This window comes from Mus musculus, chromosome 19 (genome assembly GCF_000001635.26).
Source record: "Mus musculus strain C57BL/6J chromosome 19, GRCm38.p6 C57BL/6J".
Lineage (NCBI taxonomy): Eukaryota > Metazoa > Chordata > Mammalia > Rodentia > Muridae > Mus > Mus musculus.
In genome coordinates this window covers 18,930,248-18,949,408 of record NC_000085.6, presented here as the reverse complement: position 1 = coordinate 18,949,408, position 19,161 = coordinate 18,930,248, and the positions used below count along the sequence as shown (strand labels likewise).

At 40.7% G+C, this 19,161-nt stretch overlaps 1 protein-coding gene across 3 annotated transcripts in view; it reads left to right on the top strand.

The window, feature by feature from the left end:
* Rorb (RAR-related orphan receptor beta) overlaps positions 1 to 18,800 on the top strand; it is a 180,588-nt gene extending 161,788 nt beyond the window's left edge. For all 3 annotated transcript variants that reach the window (NM_001043354.2, NM_146095.4, NM_001289921.1), the window contains one exon: positions 11,374 to 18,800. In NM_001043354.2, the coding sequence (NP_001036819.1) occupies positions 11,374 to 11,529 (156 nt within the window). In that variant the 3' untranslated portion in view covers positions 11,530 to 18,800. The remainder of the gene's footprint in view (positions 1 to 11,373) is intronic.
* Positions 18,801 to 19,161: the final 361 nt, after the last annotated feature.

The window sequence follows — 19,161 nt, the reverse complement described above, 5'->3', positions numbered from 1 at the left end:
TGTGAACCATTTCCTGGAGTCAGATGATGACACATATCCAGAGTTCATATGTAGATGCTGGGTTCTTATTTAGATCGTTCTTTACAATAGCCAACACATTAATTACATACTGTATGCCAATATGGAAAGACCAAATCTCAGTGAAGAATAGATTCCCATTTGTCCCCAGTAAATTCAGATGCATAACTTCATTTGTCTGAGTTTCAAATCCATTGTCAAGTGCAAGGGGGTAGGAGTGAATCCATCTAGTCACTTTTTGAGACATGGGTACTATCCATCTTTGAGACAGTATGTGAGTCAGCTTACCATCTCTATGATAAAAGCCCAGACACTAACAACTTCTAAGAAGAGGTGGTTTGTTTGGGTTCCTGTTTTTAGAGGTTGCAGGCCATGTTCACTTCATTGTTAATACCGTGGACTCTGGAGAGACAGAACACCAAAGCAAGAACATATGATTGAATGAGCTTGCTCATGTCGTGGTGGCCAGATCAAGAACAAGATAAGAAGTGGGAACACTCCCAATATCACCCAGAATGTGTGGCCTCAGTCACCTAACTTCCTTTCTCTATGCCCCATTTGCTAAAGCTCTCACTTCCTCCCAACAACACCACTGGCACCTTGTGTACAAGTATTTAACATATGCAGCTTTGGAGAACATTTAAGATCCAAGGAAAACCAGCACCGGCCAACAGAACTCTTCCAACAATTCTTTTCACTAAGTTTAAAACCACTCTACTCATTGTAGACCTGTCCTATCTTTATAAAAATGTCCTTCCTACATCATGAGACATTCTCAACATTTATTCTTTATAAAACTCATGGAAAAAAATCTAAAACTATTCCTAGGGATGAGCATACAAACCTAAAATGTTGTATTCTAGGGCACAGACTTAGGTAATATGGAATCAGTCAGCCTCTGTATAATAATTAAAAAAAAAACACATTTCTATCAGTTGCCCAATTGACCCTGAATAGGTATAGACAATAACAAGATCAAGGCACAGGATCCATACAGTTGTTGAACTCCCTCCTGAAAGAATGAACTCCAATACACTTTCAACACACCTTGATATTAAAGGGAACAACAATACTTTATACTTTAGGCCAAATTTCAATCTAATAGGGTTTGAGAATTTGGGTTTCTGTACCCATTAATTAGAAACCTTCAGTGTTTATATATTAATCAGGGTTTCTGCCATTTAGAAATATATTAAAGGTAAAATATGTTAGAGAATAGATTTGCCTCTCCTCATAAGCATATTAATACATACCATATTTTAATAAACTATCCCAGCTATAAGATGTGTTAGCGGAGAACCCCAATCACACTATATAACAGGACTGAAATGGTCAGCAATGTCTTGGGTACTTACAGGACTAATAGATAATTTATAAGTATTCCATCTAGTTTATAAAAGGGTATATGTAAACTACTGATTATTGGGATAGGATTGGTATTGGCAGAAGGAATTTTACCTCAGTAGGGTAATGTCTATATAAGAAATGATATGTTTTATGTAGCAGAAGATGGCCTAGTTGGCCATCACTGTGAAGAGAGGCCCCTTGGTATTGCAAACTTTATATGCCCCAGTACAGGGAAATGCCAGGGCCAAGAAGTGGGAGTGGGTGGGTAGGGAAGCAGGGCAGAGGGAGGATATAGGGAACTTTCAGGATAGCATTTGAAATGTATATAAAGAAAATATCTAATAAAAAAAGAATTAAAAAAAAGAAATGATATGTTTGAGGTCATCACTGAAGAGTGGAAACTTTTCACAAGATGGAAGTAGATGATGGGAAAATGGAGAATGAGCATTGTAGAGGTAGGAAAGTAGAGGGCTTATTCACACTATAAATAATAGTTAGATTGGGTAGGATCCTGAATTTGAGAAGACAGGAAATGAGATAACACTGGTCACTTTCATGAAAACTCATGAAAAATAGAGATATATATTTTTAAGCCCCATATGACTAGAGGAGGCAGCCCATCTGTTTCTTGGCTTCACTTCTCTTGTCTGGGAAACGAGTAGGCTGGACTGCCTGGTCTTTGAGATCTCTTCAGTATAACATCCTTTGATGTCCCAACGAAAAAAACAAAGGTTCTTCCAGACATTCTCTTTGCCCTCCACTGCTCAGTCCGATGTGGTTATTTTAAAGACTCCTTAGATGTTTTCCACTGTCAAGATAAAGAGAAAAGGAAGGGTTTGCCACATCTTGCAGACTCAAACTTATAATATGTACCATAACTATGTTGTCTGGAGTGGTCTTTTAAACCAAAGCTTACAGCATGCAGTGCTGATGGTATGTGTGTCCAAGGGTCAGCCTTTCTATCAGCTTTCCAGGCCAGTTTCAGGTCCTGATGTAGCAAGGCCTGACCTGACTCAGAAGGCCTTGCTTCCTAGGAGAAGATCTATGAGGGTCAGGGTCCCGTGGAGGACTACTGTTGAGGCAGAGAAGATGAAAGGAGATCAATAGTAAATGTCTGAACTGTGAAGACAGCTGTCATTTGAGACCTCTGGCTTGTCATCCTTCACTATAAGTCACTAAATGTCTTCCCTTCTTGTTGCTCTGACCATAGGGGCAGAGGCAGAGAAGAAGGGGGACTGGTCCAAGGTAGATCATGCAGTAACACTATATTCACAGTCAAGGACAAAGCCCAGAACTGGGTGTCTCACTCAATCTTGTCCTCAAGTCCATTTTCCACTCCTCCTCCTCAGAAAACCTCTGGGTCTGGCCCACTGTTGGAGGCACGTCTGATATAGACCTTCTCCTCTGTATCTACTGTGTTATTAAATCACGAGATAGCCTTTGTTATATGTTTATTTTTTCCAAGTAATTCTCCAAGTACAAATGCCCGTAGTTGTGATCTCACCCCAAGTTATAATGAGAAGTACAAGAATTATCAAATTCTCTATTATGTTTCCATTAAACGTTGCTGATTTAGACTCTGAAGTTTATGCCTTCTGCCCAGCCAAGCCACAGTCTGCCATCTCCTTCTCTTTGAACACAACCTTTTACCTAAGTGAGAGAGCTGAGCATGACTTTCCCCTTCCAGCTGAAACGCTACAGTATGAAGCCCTAACCTTGCAGGAAGTAATGCTGGCCCTATCCACACAACGTCACAGCCACCGCCTTCCACTGCAGAAAAAAATCTCACATGGAAAGAGTGTTCCTAAGTCATGGTGGTTTTCTTTACATCGCAAATCTTTATTACAGATCAAGTATGCAATATATGTGTATCTGAGATATAATGTCACATAATGTGAAGCATAAAAAGTACTGCTCTGATTATAATGCAAAGCAATGAAGATGGATATTACATGAGCAGTCAAAGCAATGAATAATTCAGAGAGGCAGAGAACGCATTGTGTGTAACACTGTCCCGATAGATCCAGATAGGTTGACTTTGAGTTTTTAAAGCTAAGATCTCATTTTCTTACTTTACAAAAGGATAAACTGAAAACCCAAGCAATCAAAACCTCTCCTAAAATGAGCCACTGTGTGAGCACGAGAGTTAGAATTTAAACCTAACCCACTATCAGCACTTAAACAATTAATTTGTGGATGCCCATCCCTAAATGATTAATAAACTCAGAGATACCCCCAATCCCTCTAAAAGCTTCTACCTTCCCATGAATTCTGCATTAGACTGACTGAGCTTGGGAAACCAACAGAATCACTAACTTTTTTGATTCTTTTGGCTATTTATAACATGAATAAAACAACTGTTTCTTGAACATAAGAACCTAAGTTACTAAGGAAAAGCTTTAAAGATGGAGGATTTAACCCTAGTTTGCATGTTAGTGTTTGAAAGATCACTTACATCATCCCTGGCCACTCTTACCCAAGTGCCCGTGTATCTACCCATGAGAACCAGTCATCAGCAGCCCCACTGTGAAATGAAACTAGAAGAAACAACTGTTGGCCCATAGTTTCCATTCATCAAACACTGAAGAAGCCAGGGGAACTAGAAAGCCACCCACGCTACTTTTTTTTGTGTTCTCCAAGGGGTCAGAAATAGTCACTACTCTGGTTAATAATGGAAGGTTGGGGCCGCATGTGCATATCCCTTTTAGTGTGGTCTGAGGGTGCTCAGAGAATTCCTACTTGGGTAACTAGAGGATAGAGGTCCATTTCATCTGAAATAAGCAGTCAGGCCTATCAGAAAATAAGATTGTTTTGCTCCGATGGTGTTGGTTGTGTCCTCAGTCTCACTGTTCTCTTTTCTACTTGGGTAGGAATTTGTTCTGTAATCTTAAATGTCTGTATTTTGTTTTACAAATCCTTAATAGCCTAATGAATATCACAATGTAACATACCCTTGTAACCACATCTGGGACATCCCTGAAGCTCCCCTTAGGCATCTACACATCTGTAAATACATAGGAGAATAATGAAAGAACAGGCAGAATTATATAAAATGCATTAACAGAGTCTCCCAATTTTAAATTTCAAATCTAAATTCACAGAACATAACTCTCTCCCGGGATGGTTTGCCATTTCAGCCTGTATTAGTTATGAATACAAGAGCCAGAAGAACAAGGGGGAAGAGTGCATGGCAGTTTCTTCCAGGAACTCCTTAAGAGAGCAGATTATGTCTGTCTGTTTAGCTGCTTACAATGGACCAACACATACTGTAAGACCAATATCACAAAATTCCAGGTTAAGCATTAAAACAGGAGAGAATTCAGTATATTACCCTTCAACCCTCAGGCTGCAGGTTGGTGTATTCAATGGGGTTCTTCAGTTACACATAACATGAGTCAAGTTTAACTGAGCTAAATAAATAAATAAATAAATGAAAGGATATTAAGCAATAAAAATGTGTGATCAAATCTAAAGTTCTAAAGAAAAAATAGCAGTTGCCACTCATGAAGATACTGGAATTAGGAAGCTTTAAGATTTTTGCCACTTTACATTTATCCATCTTGTAGTGTCTAGATAATTTCTCTCTCTGTGGCTTTCTCTCTGTCTCTCACTCTGTTTTTCTGTATCACTCTCTATGTCCCTCTGTCTCTATGCCTCTTTGTTTCTCTCTGTGTCTCTGAGTTTCTCTGTGTCCCTCTCCCTCTCCCTCTTCTCCCTCTTACTCTTCTCCCTCTCCTTCTCCCTCCCCCCTCCTCCCTTTCCCCTCCCCCCTCTCCCCTTCTCCCTCCTCTCTCTCTCTCTCTCTCTCTGAATACCAATGTTCTCTGCTTCCCAGTCCTCGTGGGGCTATACAACCAGCACTTAGCTCTTTAAGTTACTTGGAGTCTTGGCTACATTTAGAAAGTACCTTGAGGCTATCAGTCTGATTCCAAATCCCAGGCTCTGCTTAGGCAAATGCCCACTTCTACTGTCACCACCAATGGCCAGGTAGAAAGAACATGTGCCATAAAAATGGATGTCAAGAATAGGCAGAAGAGAAGATGGAAAGAGTTTATTACCTGGAAAGGAGTCTCAAGTTCAATATTATTTTAATCCAAATACAGTGGTCTGGTCTCTCTCTCTCTCTCTCTCTCTCTCTCTCTCTCTGTCTGTCTCTCTCTCTCTCTCTCTCTCTCTCACACACACACACACACACAATGTGAACATGGACAGGTGAGATGAATGCATTCAGCCTCTTCCATCCATCTTTCACTTTAATCAAACTATTGTTGACTTTCTTTGTGAGGATGAACAACAACCTGATGGCTTCTTCTGTTTTCTGCTTGTCCCATTTCCCTAACATCAGTTGTATCAGTTTAAAAAATGTGAATTCTGTCAAAAGACCACTCTCTAGAGAGAATCATAGGATTGTTGTCTCTGGTCAAGTAGCAATCTCTTCTTGCAGACCCCAGTAGACATAAGCTAAAGCTTCCTTCTTATAAGAATCACTTTCCATTAAGAAAAAGAAAAGAATGTGAGATACCCTTTTATAGATCTTCTGTCTGTCTAGTTCTGTGGTGGAGATGATTTAGATGTGAAGGAATTTCATGATGATTTCAAATTGACTACCCCCTCTATCTCCGAGTGCTTCTTTTAAACATCCCCAGCTGTTTAAAAAGTTGTTGAACCATTAACTGCTGCTGAGGCTGCTCTGAGCTCCCTTTGAAATGTGGGTCCCCCAACTGCAGTACATGATATTAATGAGCAATAAGTGACTGCATGCTGCTTTCTCCACTGGGCCCTTCTGGGCTCTGCCAAGTGTTTTCACTGTGTCTATATGGCCTCCTGGCCTTGCCTCACTATAGAGTGGTGGAGCCCCACCAGCCCTTACATTCCCACAGCTGACGGGATGTCTCAGCCAGCCTTCTCCCAGACAACACAGTTTAATGAGGCTCTCTATCCTTTTGTCGGTGTTGTTGCTGACAGTGTCTGTTAGCTACTCAGCCCATTCTACAGATAAACAATATAAAATGGACTTAAATCCCATAGAAGAGGCAGAACCAGATAGGAGTCAGGCTCTGCCAAGACCTGAGTTAGTAGAAGAAAGTCAAGAAGTCAACATTCACTTTCCAAAACCAGATTCTAGTTCCCTGTCTCTAGTCAAGTGAGTAAACACCAAGGGTTTGGTCCTGGACTTGTGCTTTTAATTTCCTATATACTCTGCTCATAGCAGAAGTAGGAAATGTCTGAAGAAACATAGCATGGGAGTCTAGTCTCTGAGCAGTCAATAAGCAACATTTTTTTTAGTTTAGTTTAGTTTATCGAGACAGGGTTTCTCTGTATAGCCCTGGCTGTCCTGGAATTCACTCTGTAGACCAGGCTAGCCTCGAACTCAGAAATCCACCTGCCTCTGCCTCCAGAGTGCTGGGATTAAATGTGTGCGCCACCACGCCCAGCTTGATAAGCAACTTTATTGCCACAAGAAAACAAAAGTTCGTCATGATTTTAGATCCCTATTCTAATAAAAAGCAAATGACTAATTTTTCCATGAGATAACATACAGTGTGGTCAGGCTCAGATTTCGGAGCTTGGCTAAAGTCTAAATTGGATCTCTGCTGCTTACATCTTTTGCAGAGAGCAGCCTTTACCCCCCTCCCCCTTTCAGTCTTTGAAAGAAGCAGTATGTGAGCTGGAAGCATCACAGCTCAACTTTCATTGTCTACTTGACTATGTCTATGAGGGCACGTCCAGAGATGTCTAAGTAAACAAGAAATACCCATCCTGAATGTGCTAGTGATGTCTTGGTTACTTTCTATTGCTATTAACAGACACTATGACCAAGACAATTTATAAAAGAAAACATTTACTTGCGTGCGCAAGTCCATGACCATAATGGCAAGGAGTTAGTTTGACTGTAGATAGACAGGCATGGCTCTGGAGCAATAGCTGAGAGCTTATATCCACATCCAAAAGTTGGAGGCAGAGGAGGTAGGGTCTGGCTTGGCCTGGGCTTTTGAAATCACAAAACTCACTCCCCCAAAGGTCATACTACTAATCTCTCCCAAAACAGTTCTATCAACTAGAAACCAAGCATTCAAATGTCTGAGTCTTTGGGAGCCATTCCCATTCAAACCATCACAGGGGACCTGAAAAATTCAGGGTCACAGGAGCTGAGGGTATAGTCAAAATAAATCAAAGTCAGCCACATTCTAATATTTGCACACACACACCCCACCTCTGCTTCCTGCCTGCCTTGATAAAAATTTCCTCTGTCCCAACACTCCCTCCGTGCCATGAGGAGCTGACACTTCTGAAACTGTGACTCAAAATACAAATCCTGCACATGACGGTATCCTTTGGTATTTTGGTTGCAACGACTAGAAAGTAACTAATACAATAGCTATCGTGTGTGTCGTCAGCAGACGGCAGGCCACACTATAAAACCATGTGTATTGACTCATTAAATCCTCCCAGTCTCCCTGGGAAGCAGGAAATGTTATAGTCACCATCTGTGCTGGCTAGTTTTTATGTCAACTTGACACAGACTAGAGTCATTTTGAAAGAGAGGAAACCTCAATTGAGAAAATGTCCCCACCAGATTGGCCTGTGATCAAGTCTGTGGAACATTTTCTTGATTGATGTCTGATGTGGGTGGGCTCATCTGACAAGGGGTGGGTGGTCCTGGATGGCATAAGAAAGCAGGATGAGCAAGCCATGAGAAACCAGTAAGTCGCACTCCTCCTTGGCTTCTGCTTCAGTTCCTGCCTCTAGGTTTTTGTCCTGAGATCCTTGTCTGGCTTCCCTCAAACATGGACTAATAAACTGTAAGCTGAAGTAAACCCTTTCCTCTCCAAGTTGCTTTTGGGTCATGGTGTTTCTCATAGCAAAAGAAACCCTCACACAGCACTTGACTGATACGGAAGCTGAGTTAAATCCAAGACTGTGTTAGTAGGAGTGGCAGAACTAGGGTCCAAATAGAGACAAGCTGATTCCAAAGCCCCAAATCCACAATTTTCACTATGCCATGCCTGTGTATCACCAAAAACTTCTAACATCCTTCATCATATAATGAGCATATACAGCCTTCCCTCTATACACATGAAATGTCTTTGCCACCTGGAAGAACCTACTTGACACTCAAGAAACAGAACTGATTCAAATAGAATACAGAATTTACTTGTCAATTTTTAAAGTTTTTAGTTTAGTTTTTTTTTTTTTCTTCACAAAGCCTGAGTCTCCGAGGCACTGTTTCTCAGAGCCTATGCCACTGGCTCATGACATGAGTGTTCCCCGGGGACGTTTACTTCAAGCGTGGAGTCTGACATACTGGAACTGAATCCCTGGGAGAGGTTCCTGGTAATCCGCACTTTGAAGGAGCACTCCAGTGATTCTTATCACGCTAAAGATTGGCAGTCATTTCACAGTTGCATCTGGAAGTTCCAGCGGCACCGCAGATCATCAATTCAACAGCAGATGATTAGAGAAGGCTTTCAGAGCTCCTCCGCATTCAATAGCTATTTCAGGGAGCACTGTAATGTGCAAGAAGTGTTTCTAAATTGTTGTAGTTTCCTTCTGTGTGAGGCAGCTGGTTAAGAAAGCTTCAATAATTTCCCAAGGGGCTCCAGTTAAGTGGACACTTATAAACTGTTTACGTATAAAAATATACAAAACACACTTTTCTACCCCAGATTCAAAGTGAGTCTCTCAGACAGGTACTCTGATCATCTTTGTTTCTGTTTAAAGCTGAAGGCTGTGACATGTACCATAAGAGCTGCCAGATTCCGGCTGTGCACACTCTCCATCATCGTCAACCCCAAACCCATGCCCCAGTAAGTCTGTGATGCCTTCAGAACTCTACATGACCAGTATCTTCACCAAAGATCCTGGGCATGTTAGGTTTCCCTTTCCAAGTGCCTGCCCAGTTCACAACAGTCCTCCCCTGCTCAGATTTGATGTCCCATTCTTAGGAAAGGCTTATCACTCCTCAGCTACCACCACTCTCACCACAGCTTCTCTCTGCATTAGTCAGTGTGATGACTTAATCCCCAGTTGTCTTAGTAATACACTATGGGCATGATCAATAGTAGCTTTGTGCATCCTGGTGTCCAGTAGAGTCTCGATATAAAACAAACTGGCAGCCAACTGTTGTCAAGTACCTTGAATGAAAGGAATATGGTTCACAATGTTGAAGATAAAGTCTTAATTCTCAGTCTGAAGTCTGACACACACTACAGGAAAGACTCTACCTGTTTTCTTTCCTGGATTTTCCTCAGCAGCAGATAAGGCTAGGTTGCAGAGCCAGACACCTCAAAAGTCCTTGAAAGTTTGAAGCCCCCACATCATTGAGCTGTATCTAGATCCCCTTAGTGTGTCAGCAGCTCTACTCTTAATGCTGGCTTTACATTTCTTATGGCATGGTTACAGAATCATTCGTGGTTAAAGGGATTTTGAAAAACCACAAGGTAATAATCTGTTTGCTGTTTACCTTCAAAAGCTGAGATGTAGTCTTAGTAGTGAGTGGGCAACATAGGGCAAAGCCAGGTCACCACACAAGTTTGCTTAACAGGGTTTTATCATGGACACTTCACAGTCCGCCTTAATCAGCCGTGTGAACTACTACGTTTACCTATAGAAAGAATGCTCCCTGCAGGAGAGTCTGTCTCAATCCTGCAAGTAATACTGGCCTATGAACATTTGTTTAAGCTAATTTGATACTAATGGATGGTTGTAAACATGTTTAACATCAGAAATGTTCACCTCCTAAGTCCTTTAGAGCACGCAGCAAAACAGGGAGCATTTAGATTATTGTCAAACATTGTTTTCTTTTAACTTAAAGAATTACTCTGTGACATAAATGTATACATATATTTGAGGTCGCACACTGTGTGTGTGTGTGTGTGTGTGTGTGTGTGTGTGTGTGTGTGTGTGTGTGTGATGTAGGTGTAGGTGTAGGTGTAGCTCTATGGTGGAGCACCTGCCTGGCATGCACAAGGATCTGGTTCCATCTTTAGCATAAAAAGATGAAGGAGGAGGAAGAAGGAGAGGAGGAGGAAGATAGAGATGACCTAATGAAAGTCTAGTGATCCCTTGTTTGTGAAAGAAGTTCAAAGCCAGTGGCCTCACTTTCTGCATCAGAGTAAAAAAGAATTAGGAAGGTGCAGGTAGACTGAGTGAGTTGGGCTTCCAAGTATTGTGATAATCATGGGTCACTCCCCAGAGTTTTTAATTAGTGAACAAATGATAGACGTCATCATGACACCTTTATACATATGTGGTACGCACGTCATGTGTATTCATGCCTACTGCCCTCTCTCTTTCCCCTGCTCCTCTCTCCCTGGCTCCCATGCCTCCCACATCCCATCCATCCCACAGGTAGTCTCTTTTGCCTTAGTGTCATGAGCTCTTAGAACTTGCTGTTACTTTCCTAATATTACCATCCTCCAAAGGTTTAAAAACAACAAAAAACCCTAATATTCATGTCCTGGAAGTCTGCAGGAAATGAAGGATAATATGACTATTAGCTAACAATTATGTTTCATAGCTGCAGATTTCTGAACACATTCATATCAATTACTCAGTCCACATAACTCAAAGAGAGAGCTAGGATTAACAAGCCCATTTTACAAATGAAAAGACTGAGACAGTGCCTTGAATCACACTGTCACACTGTCTTTGACTCTTAGGAAGCAGGATTCTGTTCATAGTACTTGCCTGCTTAGCACCCACTCACCAGCATGAAACAAGAATGCCTCCTTTGCATATTTTATTTCAGAATAATGAACCAGGAGTCTTAGACCTCCTGGCTTGCTTGCTTTCTCTTCTCTGTTTTTTTTTTTTTTTCTTACCATGGGCTGAGAAATATGTTTTTGTTTTCTTTTCAAGGGAAGCTGAAAGTGAGCCTTCATTCTCTCTGAACATCTTTTTCCAAAGCCATTTACCTTTATCTGGGTCCCCAAAAAGACACTAATTCACAAGACAGTCCACTAACGAGCTTCCCTCTTTGTCTCCCTCTGTCTCTGTGTTCTGCAGTTAATAGCCAAGATACCAACTATCACGGCAGTCTGCAACTTGCATGGGGAGAAGCTGCAGGTATTTAAGCAGTCTCATCCAGACATAGTGAATACACTGTTTCCTCCATTGTACAAGGAGCTCTTTAATCCTGACTGTGCTGCGGTCTGCAAATGAAGGGGACGAGAACTCTCAGAGTCATGGAATGCATCGCCGTTAAGACAAAAGCAATGTGTTCATGGGGACTTAAGGAAAATGTCACTACTGCAACATTAGGAATGTCCTGCACTTAATAGAAATATTTTTCACCGCTACAGTTTGAAGAATGTAAATATGCACCTGAGTGGGGCTCTTTTGTTTGTTCGTTTGTTGTTTGTTTGTTTTTGAAATGATCATAAATATACAAATATAGGACACTGGGTGTTATCTTTTTTAATTTTATTCGGGTATGTTTTGGAGACAACTGTTTATAGAATTTTATTGTAGATATATACACAAACAGAGCCGTACTTTCCATGATTACTCTTCCCGTTGATTGATTGTTCGACTCTAATTTAAGACGATTCCACTTACTAGGCTTTACCTATTTCTATGTTTTTAGGTAGTTGATGCATGTGCAAATTCGTAACTAACTGTCTTGGAAAGTACTGTGCATGTATGTAATGAGTATATAATATGTAAGAGTATTATATATGACTATTACGTATTCATGCACTGTGGCTTAAAATACCATGCCCACTAGCAATGGAGGTTCAGTCAGGCTTTCATGTGATTTGCTGTTGTTATATGTTACTTTTATGTTAGACAATCAGGGTTTTCATTTCCAGCCAGAGTTTTTATCCATCCATAACAACATGATAGGACCCATGCAAAAGGAAATCTACAAAAGAATCGGGGTAACACATAATTGTTCTTTTAAAAGCTCCATTTCTATCAATTACTTCAAAGCCCCATCAAGATGGCACATACCGGGAAGAGGGGAAGCCAAAAGGATTTGAAGCCACTTTCCTGTTTTATAGACCAGATAATGATATTGTCTATTTATTACCATATTACAAAATATTGAGGTTCCTCCACATTGGATTTGGAATCCAATTCTGAATGAAACTTCACTTTGGTGGTTATAATTTCTTCAAGACAACAAAAAATTCAGTCTATAGATTATCACCACCATCAACGTTTTTAGAAATATTTGACTAGAAGTATAAAACAAGTTCCTTGTACCCATTTTGTGTAGATATTTTCTAACCATTTTCCCAACAAAAAAAGAGAAATAGAGCATACAAAGTTAAGAAGTAAATTCACTAAATTATACTCATGGTAATTTGTTAGAAATGAGAAAATAGGCGGGAGCCTGTTTTTTCAACTTCAAAATGCTATATTATAAAATATAGAAAAAATTCAGATTAGAAAACAGTAAATCTTTTGTCTATGGGACTAATATATCCCAATGCCAAAATTCTATCCTACACAGTTATAAATGACATCCTCTATTCAAACTGGTTATTTTTTAGCCACTAAAATGTATAGAATGGAACGGCAACCTATACAGGTTCTTCACCTACTTTCCTACAAAATTAAGCACCAGAAAGGCATGAGTTAGAAGCTATTTGTTCTCTCTGTTCCTGGAAGGCCTAGGTCTTTAGTATGAACTAGTCTAAGCCACACACACGCACGAACATGCACACAGATGACACAGCCACCCACAGACACACACACATACACACACACACACACACACACACACACACACACACCGCTTTGTAGAAACTTGGGTCTTTTGGTTTGGGTTTCTGGGTTTGTTTGTTTGTTTTTTCTTTTCTTTTCTTTTCTTTTCTTTTCTTTTCTTTTCTTTTTTTTTTTTTTTTTTTTTTTTTTTTTTTTTTTTTTTTTTTTTTTGAGTCATTTTTAGTCCCTTATGCTCTCTCAAAGTTCTGGATTGAGAGTCATCTTCAGGATGCCTCAGAACTCCAGTGGATGATCAGAGCACAGTAGTGTTAGTCTTGCCTTTCAGAAAACAGGGGCCTTTCTCACCTCATGATTGATGAATTCCAAGCCATTGGGGGAAAACAAAAAGACTTTAAAATAATGAATCTCTTTTTCAACCACTGTTATATTCAATTAATTTAACTACATTGAACCAAATTACCTTTGGTTCTGAGAAGACAGCTGTAGACTGCTTATTATGCTGCTACAGGGACTCAGTTCTTTTTGGTGTAAATGTCACTCCTGCTAGCTCTTTGTATAAAGAATTAATTCCAAGAGTCATATTTCCTTCTAATGGAAAGATTACTTTACTGATTGCTAGGAAAACAGGGTAATGGAAGGCACTCAATTAAACCAAGCCGTTTCCAAATGCGATATATGTTTTATGATTGGCTTGTGATAGGAAATGCTTACTGTGTCTACTTGATGTTCCCCTTTGAGCTTTGAACTCATGTCAAACTTTGTTTTCATTGTTCTGTTGGCCCAGTGTTTCCCATTGTCAGCCTGAAGATCCCACTGGGCTGCAAAGGGGAATCATTTGTTGTCTTCAGTTTACCTTGGAGGATTTACATCAGCTCAATTGATGAAGTAGCTAAGAATTTTTTTCCTCCCTTGCCCCATGGGTGGTGTAGGAAAGAGATTGTTCCCCACATTTGCCTCAGGAGATACTGGTTTTGAAATTGTGTCATTTCCACTAGCCCTAGCCTTTCATTGGGATGGCATGAACCTTTTGAAGCAGAGGGACAGGAAACAGAGCTAGGAACTGAACCAGAACCAAACAGTGGTAACTAGGACCGGCTCAGCCCACTTTCCACCCAGAGGAGAGAGCTCCAGTTTTGGCTTCAGTTGCCGAGTTTTCCCTTTAAAGAGAAGTCATGTTTTTAACGGTAAGGAAGCCTTTAAACACTGCCCTTTGAACATCTCAGTTGACTACATGAAATTTCAGTAAAAAACAAAAACAAAACCAAACAACAACAAAAACTCTCTTTACCACACACAGTCTCAGCAAGCTGTTCCTTTTCCTGAGAATGGGCCAATGTTCAGAATGTGCTAGGATGAGGTGAACATTGGAAGAAGGAACTGGGCTCTGAAGTCTCCTTTAAACCTCAAGGATGACAATCACTGCTTGATGCAGATGTTGCACTGAATCTGCTCAGGGATGCTTCATTTAAAAAAAAAAAAAGTGCGTCGAGAAGGGGGAGGGGCAAAACAGGAAACTGAAAACAAAATGTAAATGCCATAAATTGAACAGGTCAGCGAGAGACCCTCCCTGACAGGCTTCAGAGAGGCCACAGTGGCTTAAGGCAGAAAATTGAATGAACTTCTTTTTCTTCTTTGAACCTGCCTAGAAGTTCTACCCAAGTAGAGACATTAGTTCCCTTCTCTAGAATGAGCAAGGAACAAGATAACAAGACTGCCCCCCCCCCCCCACATATCTCCCAATTAATCCAGGCTTCCTGTGTAAATCCTTAGCAAAGGAAATACAGGGTCTGATCTAAGGGTCAGAGGTCAGAGCTGATAGGCAATTGAGCAAAACAAACGCTGTGCCTCTGTACTCTGTAGAAAGAAAGACAAATCTTGAATAAAAATGAATAATTTCAAATCTTGGTTGGCAGTTACAAATGGCCACATTGTCTGTGAATTGGTCTATCTTTGTGGAACATTTTTCTGGGGCTCTTTTTTTTTCCTGATAGTACATTGAGGGTCAGGATAGACTTTCCAAACACACTCTGCATTTTCTTTGTTTTATTTCTTTCTTCAAGGCTCTGGGCTAAAAGACCTCCAAGTAAAAAAGCAGAGAATACTGTGGTCTTAGGCGATTAGATTCCCCTGGCAGCAGCTGGAAGACTCTGCATTGTACCCAACTGAGTATTAATGGTAGGCATCAGGGGCCATCAGTGCATTTATATCATGGCTGCCTTATCAATCAAGCAGGTTACATCCCAGCAGACAAGCTGAGCTATTTGTAGAAAGCCTTGCAGATGGATGGCCAACTCTTACTGCCTCTTCATAGTACTATGTGTAAGGGGGCTCAAATTCTAAAATCCAATACATGGGTCCTAAGGACAACCAAAAATTTTACTTGCCTCTCCCCCATAAACACCAGAAATGAGTAATGACGGTGTAAGTCCACATCCTGTTTATTCCACAAACAGGAAATTTTTGAGTGCTGGCAAATCATTTTTCCTGGCTTTTGTTTGGTTGGTTTTTTTTTTTTTATTTTAGGGGGTTTTTCTTGCCCATATTCACTTTTGTTTCTAATAAAATTACCACAAAGGGCAGTAGGTTCAGGCAAGAATGTCTCTACTCTGACAAACACCATTCTGTAGTTAGCAGTAGTTCCTAAGCACACATCTGAAGGGAAACTTCTGCCGAGTCTCCTTATAAAGAGGCAAGAAGGAAACACTACCATGTAGATGAAGTGCTATTTGATGTTCTATATTTGCAACTGCTGGTGCATGTGTAGCCAGAAGAAAAACCTGGTGTGGAAAGTCATGGAGTCTTTTCACAAAAAGCTGGTTACCTATTTTTCTTTTTAAGGGGAGTATGTTTTAGAACCAGAGGTGCCTGCCTATTTGAATCAACACAAAACCCCCAAAAATGTCAAGGCATGGATGCAAATAGTGCTGTGGAGCTCGGTTAAGTTAGCCGGGAAATGCCCCACCTACAATAGGGCAACCAACATTTGGCCAAGGCCTCATGCCCACAGTGCTTCTGTATTATGGGGGCAGACTCGTTTGTAAACGATGAAAGTTGTCTGTGAGTATAGTACACACCAAACACATCCCCGGGCAGAAGAGGGCCATAGGCAGCCATCTTGCCTCCTCTTGTTGGTATTAAAAACCACATCTAGAAGTCTATTGGGTTAGAGCCAGTCAGGCCAGGTTTGATAGAGGGTGACACTGGGATGCTGGCGCACAGTGGGTGAGAGAAGAGATACTGCTGTTCTCCCTCTCGATCTAGTTTCCATATTTTCCTATCACTACTCAAAGATATAATGACAGGTGGCTTGAACAAAGTAGCAATCGAAAGATAAAGGCGAATCCACTGAATGATGGCTTACAAAAGACACTTGCATGTGTCCCACCGAGCTCCACTGTGGAAGCGCCAAAGGGAACTAGATGTCTTGTCCATTTTTTTTTTCCTCTGAAAGTCAGATATATAACTTTCATGTTTTTGAGCCTGTATATGTGTCCTTAAATGTATGGCTTCAAATCTGTGACACTTTCTCCCTTTCTCTTAATTGTACCTTTCTGAGCAATTTATTCTGTCACCAAGATCGCCTCGCCCCACCCCCCTCTTGTTCTGAAGTGCAGGTCACAGGTCACTGGTTCCTACACAGCAGGTGGGACTGTCTGTCTGTGCACTTTTTTCCTAAGCTGCTGAAATTCCTCCGAGATCAACTAGTCACAGCAACCGATGCTTCCTGCCTGACCAAAGCACAACGACAGTGGATCAGAGAAACCAGGCCAGTGGTTGTTCTCATAGCCAAAACTAAAGCACAAAGATTACTGGAATTAAACAAGTCCATCTACCCAACTATGGGAAATGCAGGTGTCTGCGCCCCTATTGACAGCATGAGGCTCGTAGTATCGCTTATACACTCGCTGTGGCTAGTGGTGGGCGCTCCCATGTCACCAGCACAGCCGTACATAGACACTCATGAAGAATGTCTGAAATCCACAAGCCCCACAGCACCATTCGCTTCTTCCCATTAACACACACCCAAGAATGAAAATCACACACACAGAAAACTGAGTATGTATTGTAGAAATGTAGAGGAAAAATAAAAAAAAATATTTTTTCAAATGTAATTACTTTTAATATATGCTTGTGGAAGGTCTAATACAATGTATGCTGTCTCCATACTTTTTGCTGTAAATAACTGGAGACAGTGGATACACTGGTTTTTCTATGTCTCTGTTTAAGCATAAGACTTTGTAACAATTTTTTAGAGGGGTTAAACAACAAAGGTAAATATGTACTCGCTCCCTTTCTGAGTGTTAATGTACCTCTCGGTTTTTAAGCGGGAAATGGTTGTAATGGTTTAAGCATCTGGATGGGTTGTCAATGTTACTTGTACACTTACTTCTCTTTGTAGTACAACTAAGAAAGGGACAGGGCTATCAATCAACCACTCCAAAGAATTTGTATTGAAGATTGGCCTAAGACCTGCAAACACCATCTAAACTAGACAGTGTGAAAATAGGAACATGTAGAAAGAAAACTGTTGTCTAAGGGAAGTCGTCTTTCCTCATAGCGAATGGCTCTGTCCAAGCCCATTCTACACGGAAGAGCTTAAGGAAAACAAACCCTGCTTTCTGATGAACAAAATATTTTTGTACATGTTTATTTCTTATGAATAACTTGAGGTCAGACCACTCATTTGCTGAAGCCATAACTGACCTCCACCAAATAAATGCAGTAAAGAAGCTGGGGAGGGGTGGGGAGAAACTGAGAGGTAGAAAAGTCTGAGGGTGAAGATAGCAACCGAGGGAAGAGCAGGGCTGGTCTGGTGAAACTGGCGCTTTTTTCCCTGCATCCCAAATATGACTTTAAAAGGCTAGTATTTTATGATGACCGATTTATAAAATAATAATAAAAAAGATATTTAGTTAAATGAGACTTTCCAATATTTTTTAAATCCCTGACAATGCTTCCTTGCTTTTAGGATTGAGATAAAAATAATTTTCCCTATACTTCCAATGTTCTGAGGTTTAATGCTTCTGCCGTAGCTCCAGCCTACAGTGCAAGGTGCAGAGCCGCTGAGTCCAGAGGTTGAAGCCATGGACTGGCTGGGGCGTGGCTGTTCCTACTCCCCAGCTGAACCAGGAGGAGCATCATGGAAGGTACAGCTTGCTCCTCCTTAGCATGCACACCACTGTGGCGGCAGGCCGATGTTGCATTGCCACAAGTATGTAAAATAAAAGCATTCATTCAGAAAAGCTAAGTATACTTTTTCAAAAGAGCAAGGCCTCCTGGAGTCAACCTCTGATTTTTCGGGAGCTGAATTAGTCTATTACCATATACTCTTACCAGCCTGTAGAGGCAAAAGTCAAACTACAAATAAACCCAGTGATATTATGTAGTTTTTACATCTTCAATTTTCTGGTCTCTCTCTCTCTCTCTCTCTCTCTCTCTCCTTGTTTAATATATAAGCCCTAATTTCTGTGTATGTGAGTAAAACTGCAGCCTGAGTCATTTAGGAAGTAAGCATTGAATTTTTTTAATTATAAATATAATAGATTAAAGCAGCACTCCCTAACAACTAAAAAGAGTTTTCTATTACTTTAGAATGTAACGGGGTTTGTCCTTATTTTATGTCCTGTAAATTATTAGTTGAATACTGTTAGCATTCCCAGATAATGCACACATGATTTCTGAATGTTTCCTGTAAATGACAATCAATGTTTATGACTTTCCCTCCCTCAATGCTGAACAAATTAAAAGAAGAAAAAGAAAAAAGTCTTCCCGGGTGCTTTTCTTCACACACAGGGAACAAGGAAGGACTGGGTGGAGAGAGAAGAGAACCTGGGCTTTAAGAATGAAGTCCTATAGATTCTGGCTTATAGAGTTGTCTTTTTTTCCAGTGAAGGATGGGTAATTGTTTCACTAGAAACTTTTGTGTTTCCCAGATCTGCCCTAAGTGAAAAGTAATTTTGGAGAATAGACCCAGAGTACATTTTGACCAAATAACATACCAGGATACAATCGGCTTGAGCTTGTTAAAGTGAACCGATTGGATAGACATTTTTCTACGAGTTGTACTTCTTCACAGCTATGGCATATCGTTAAAAGAGGAGCAATGTCTCTGAAAAGTAA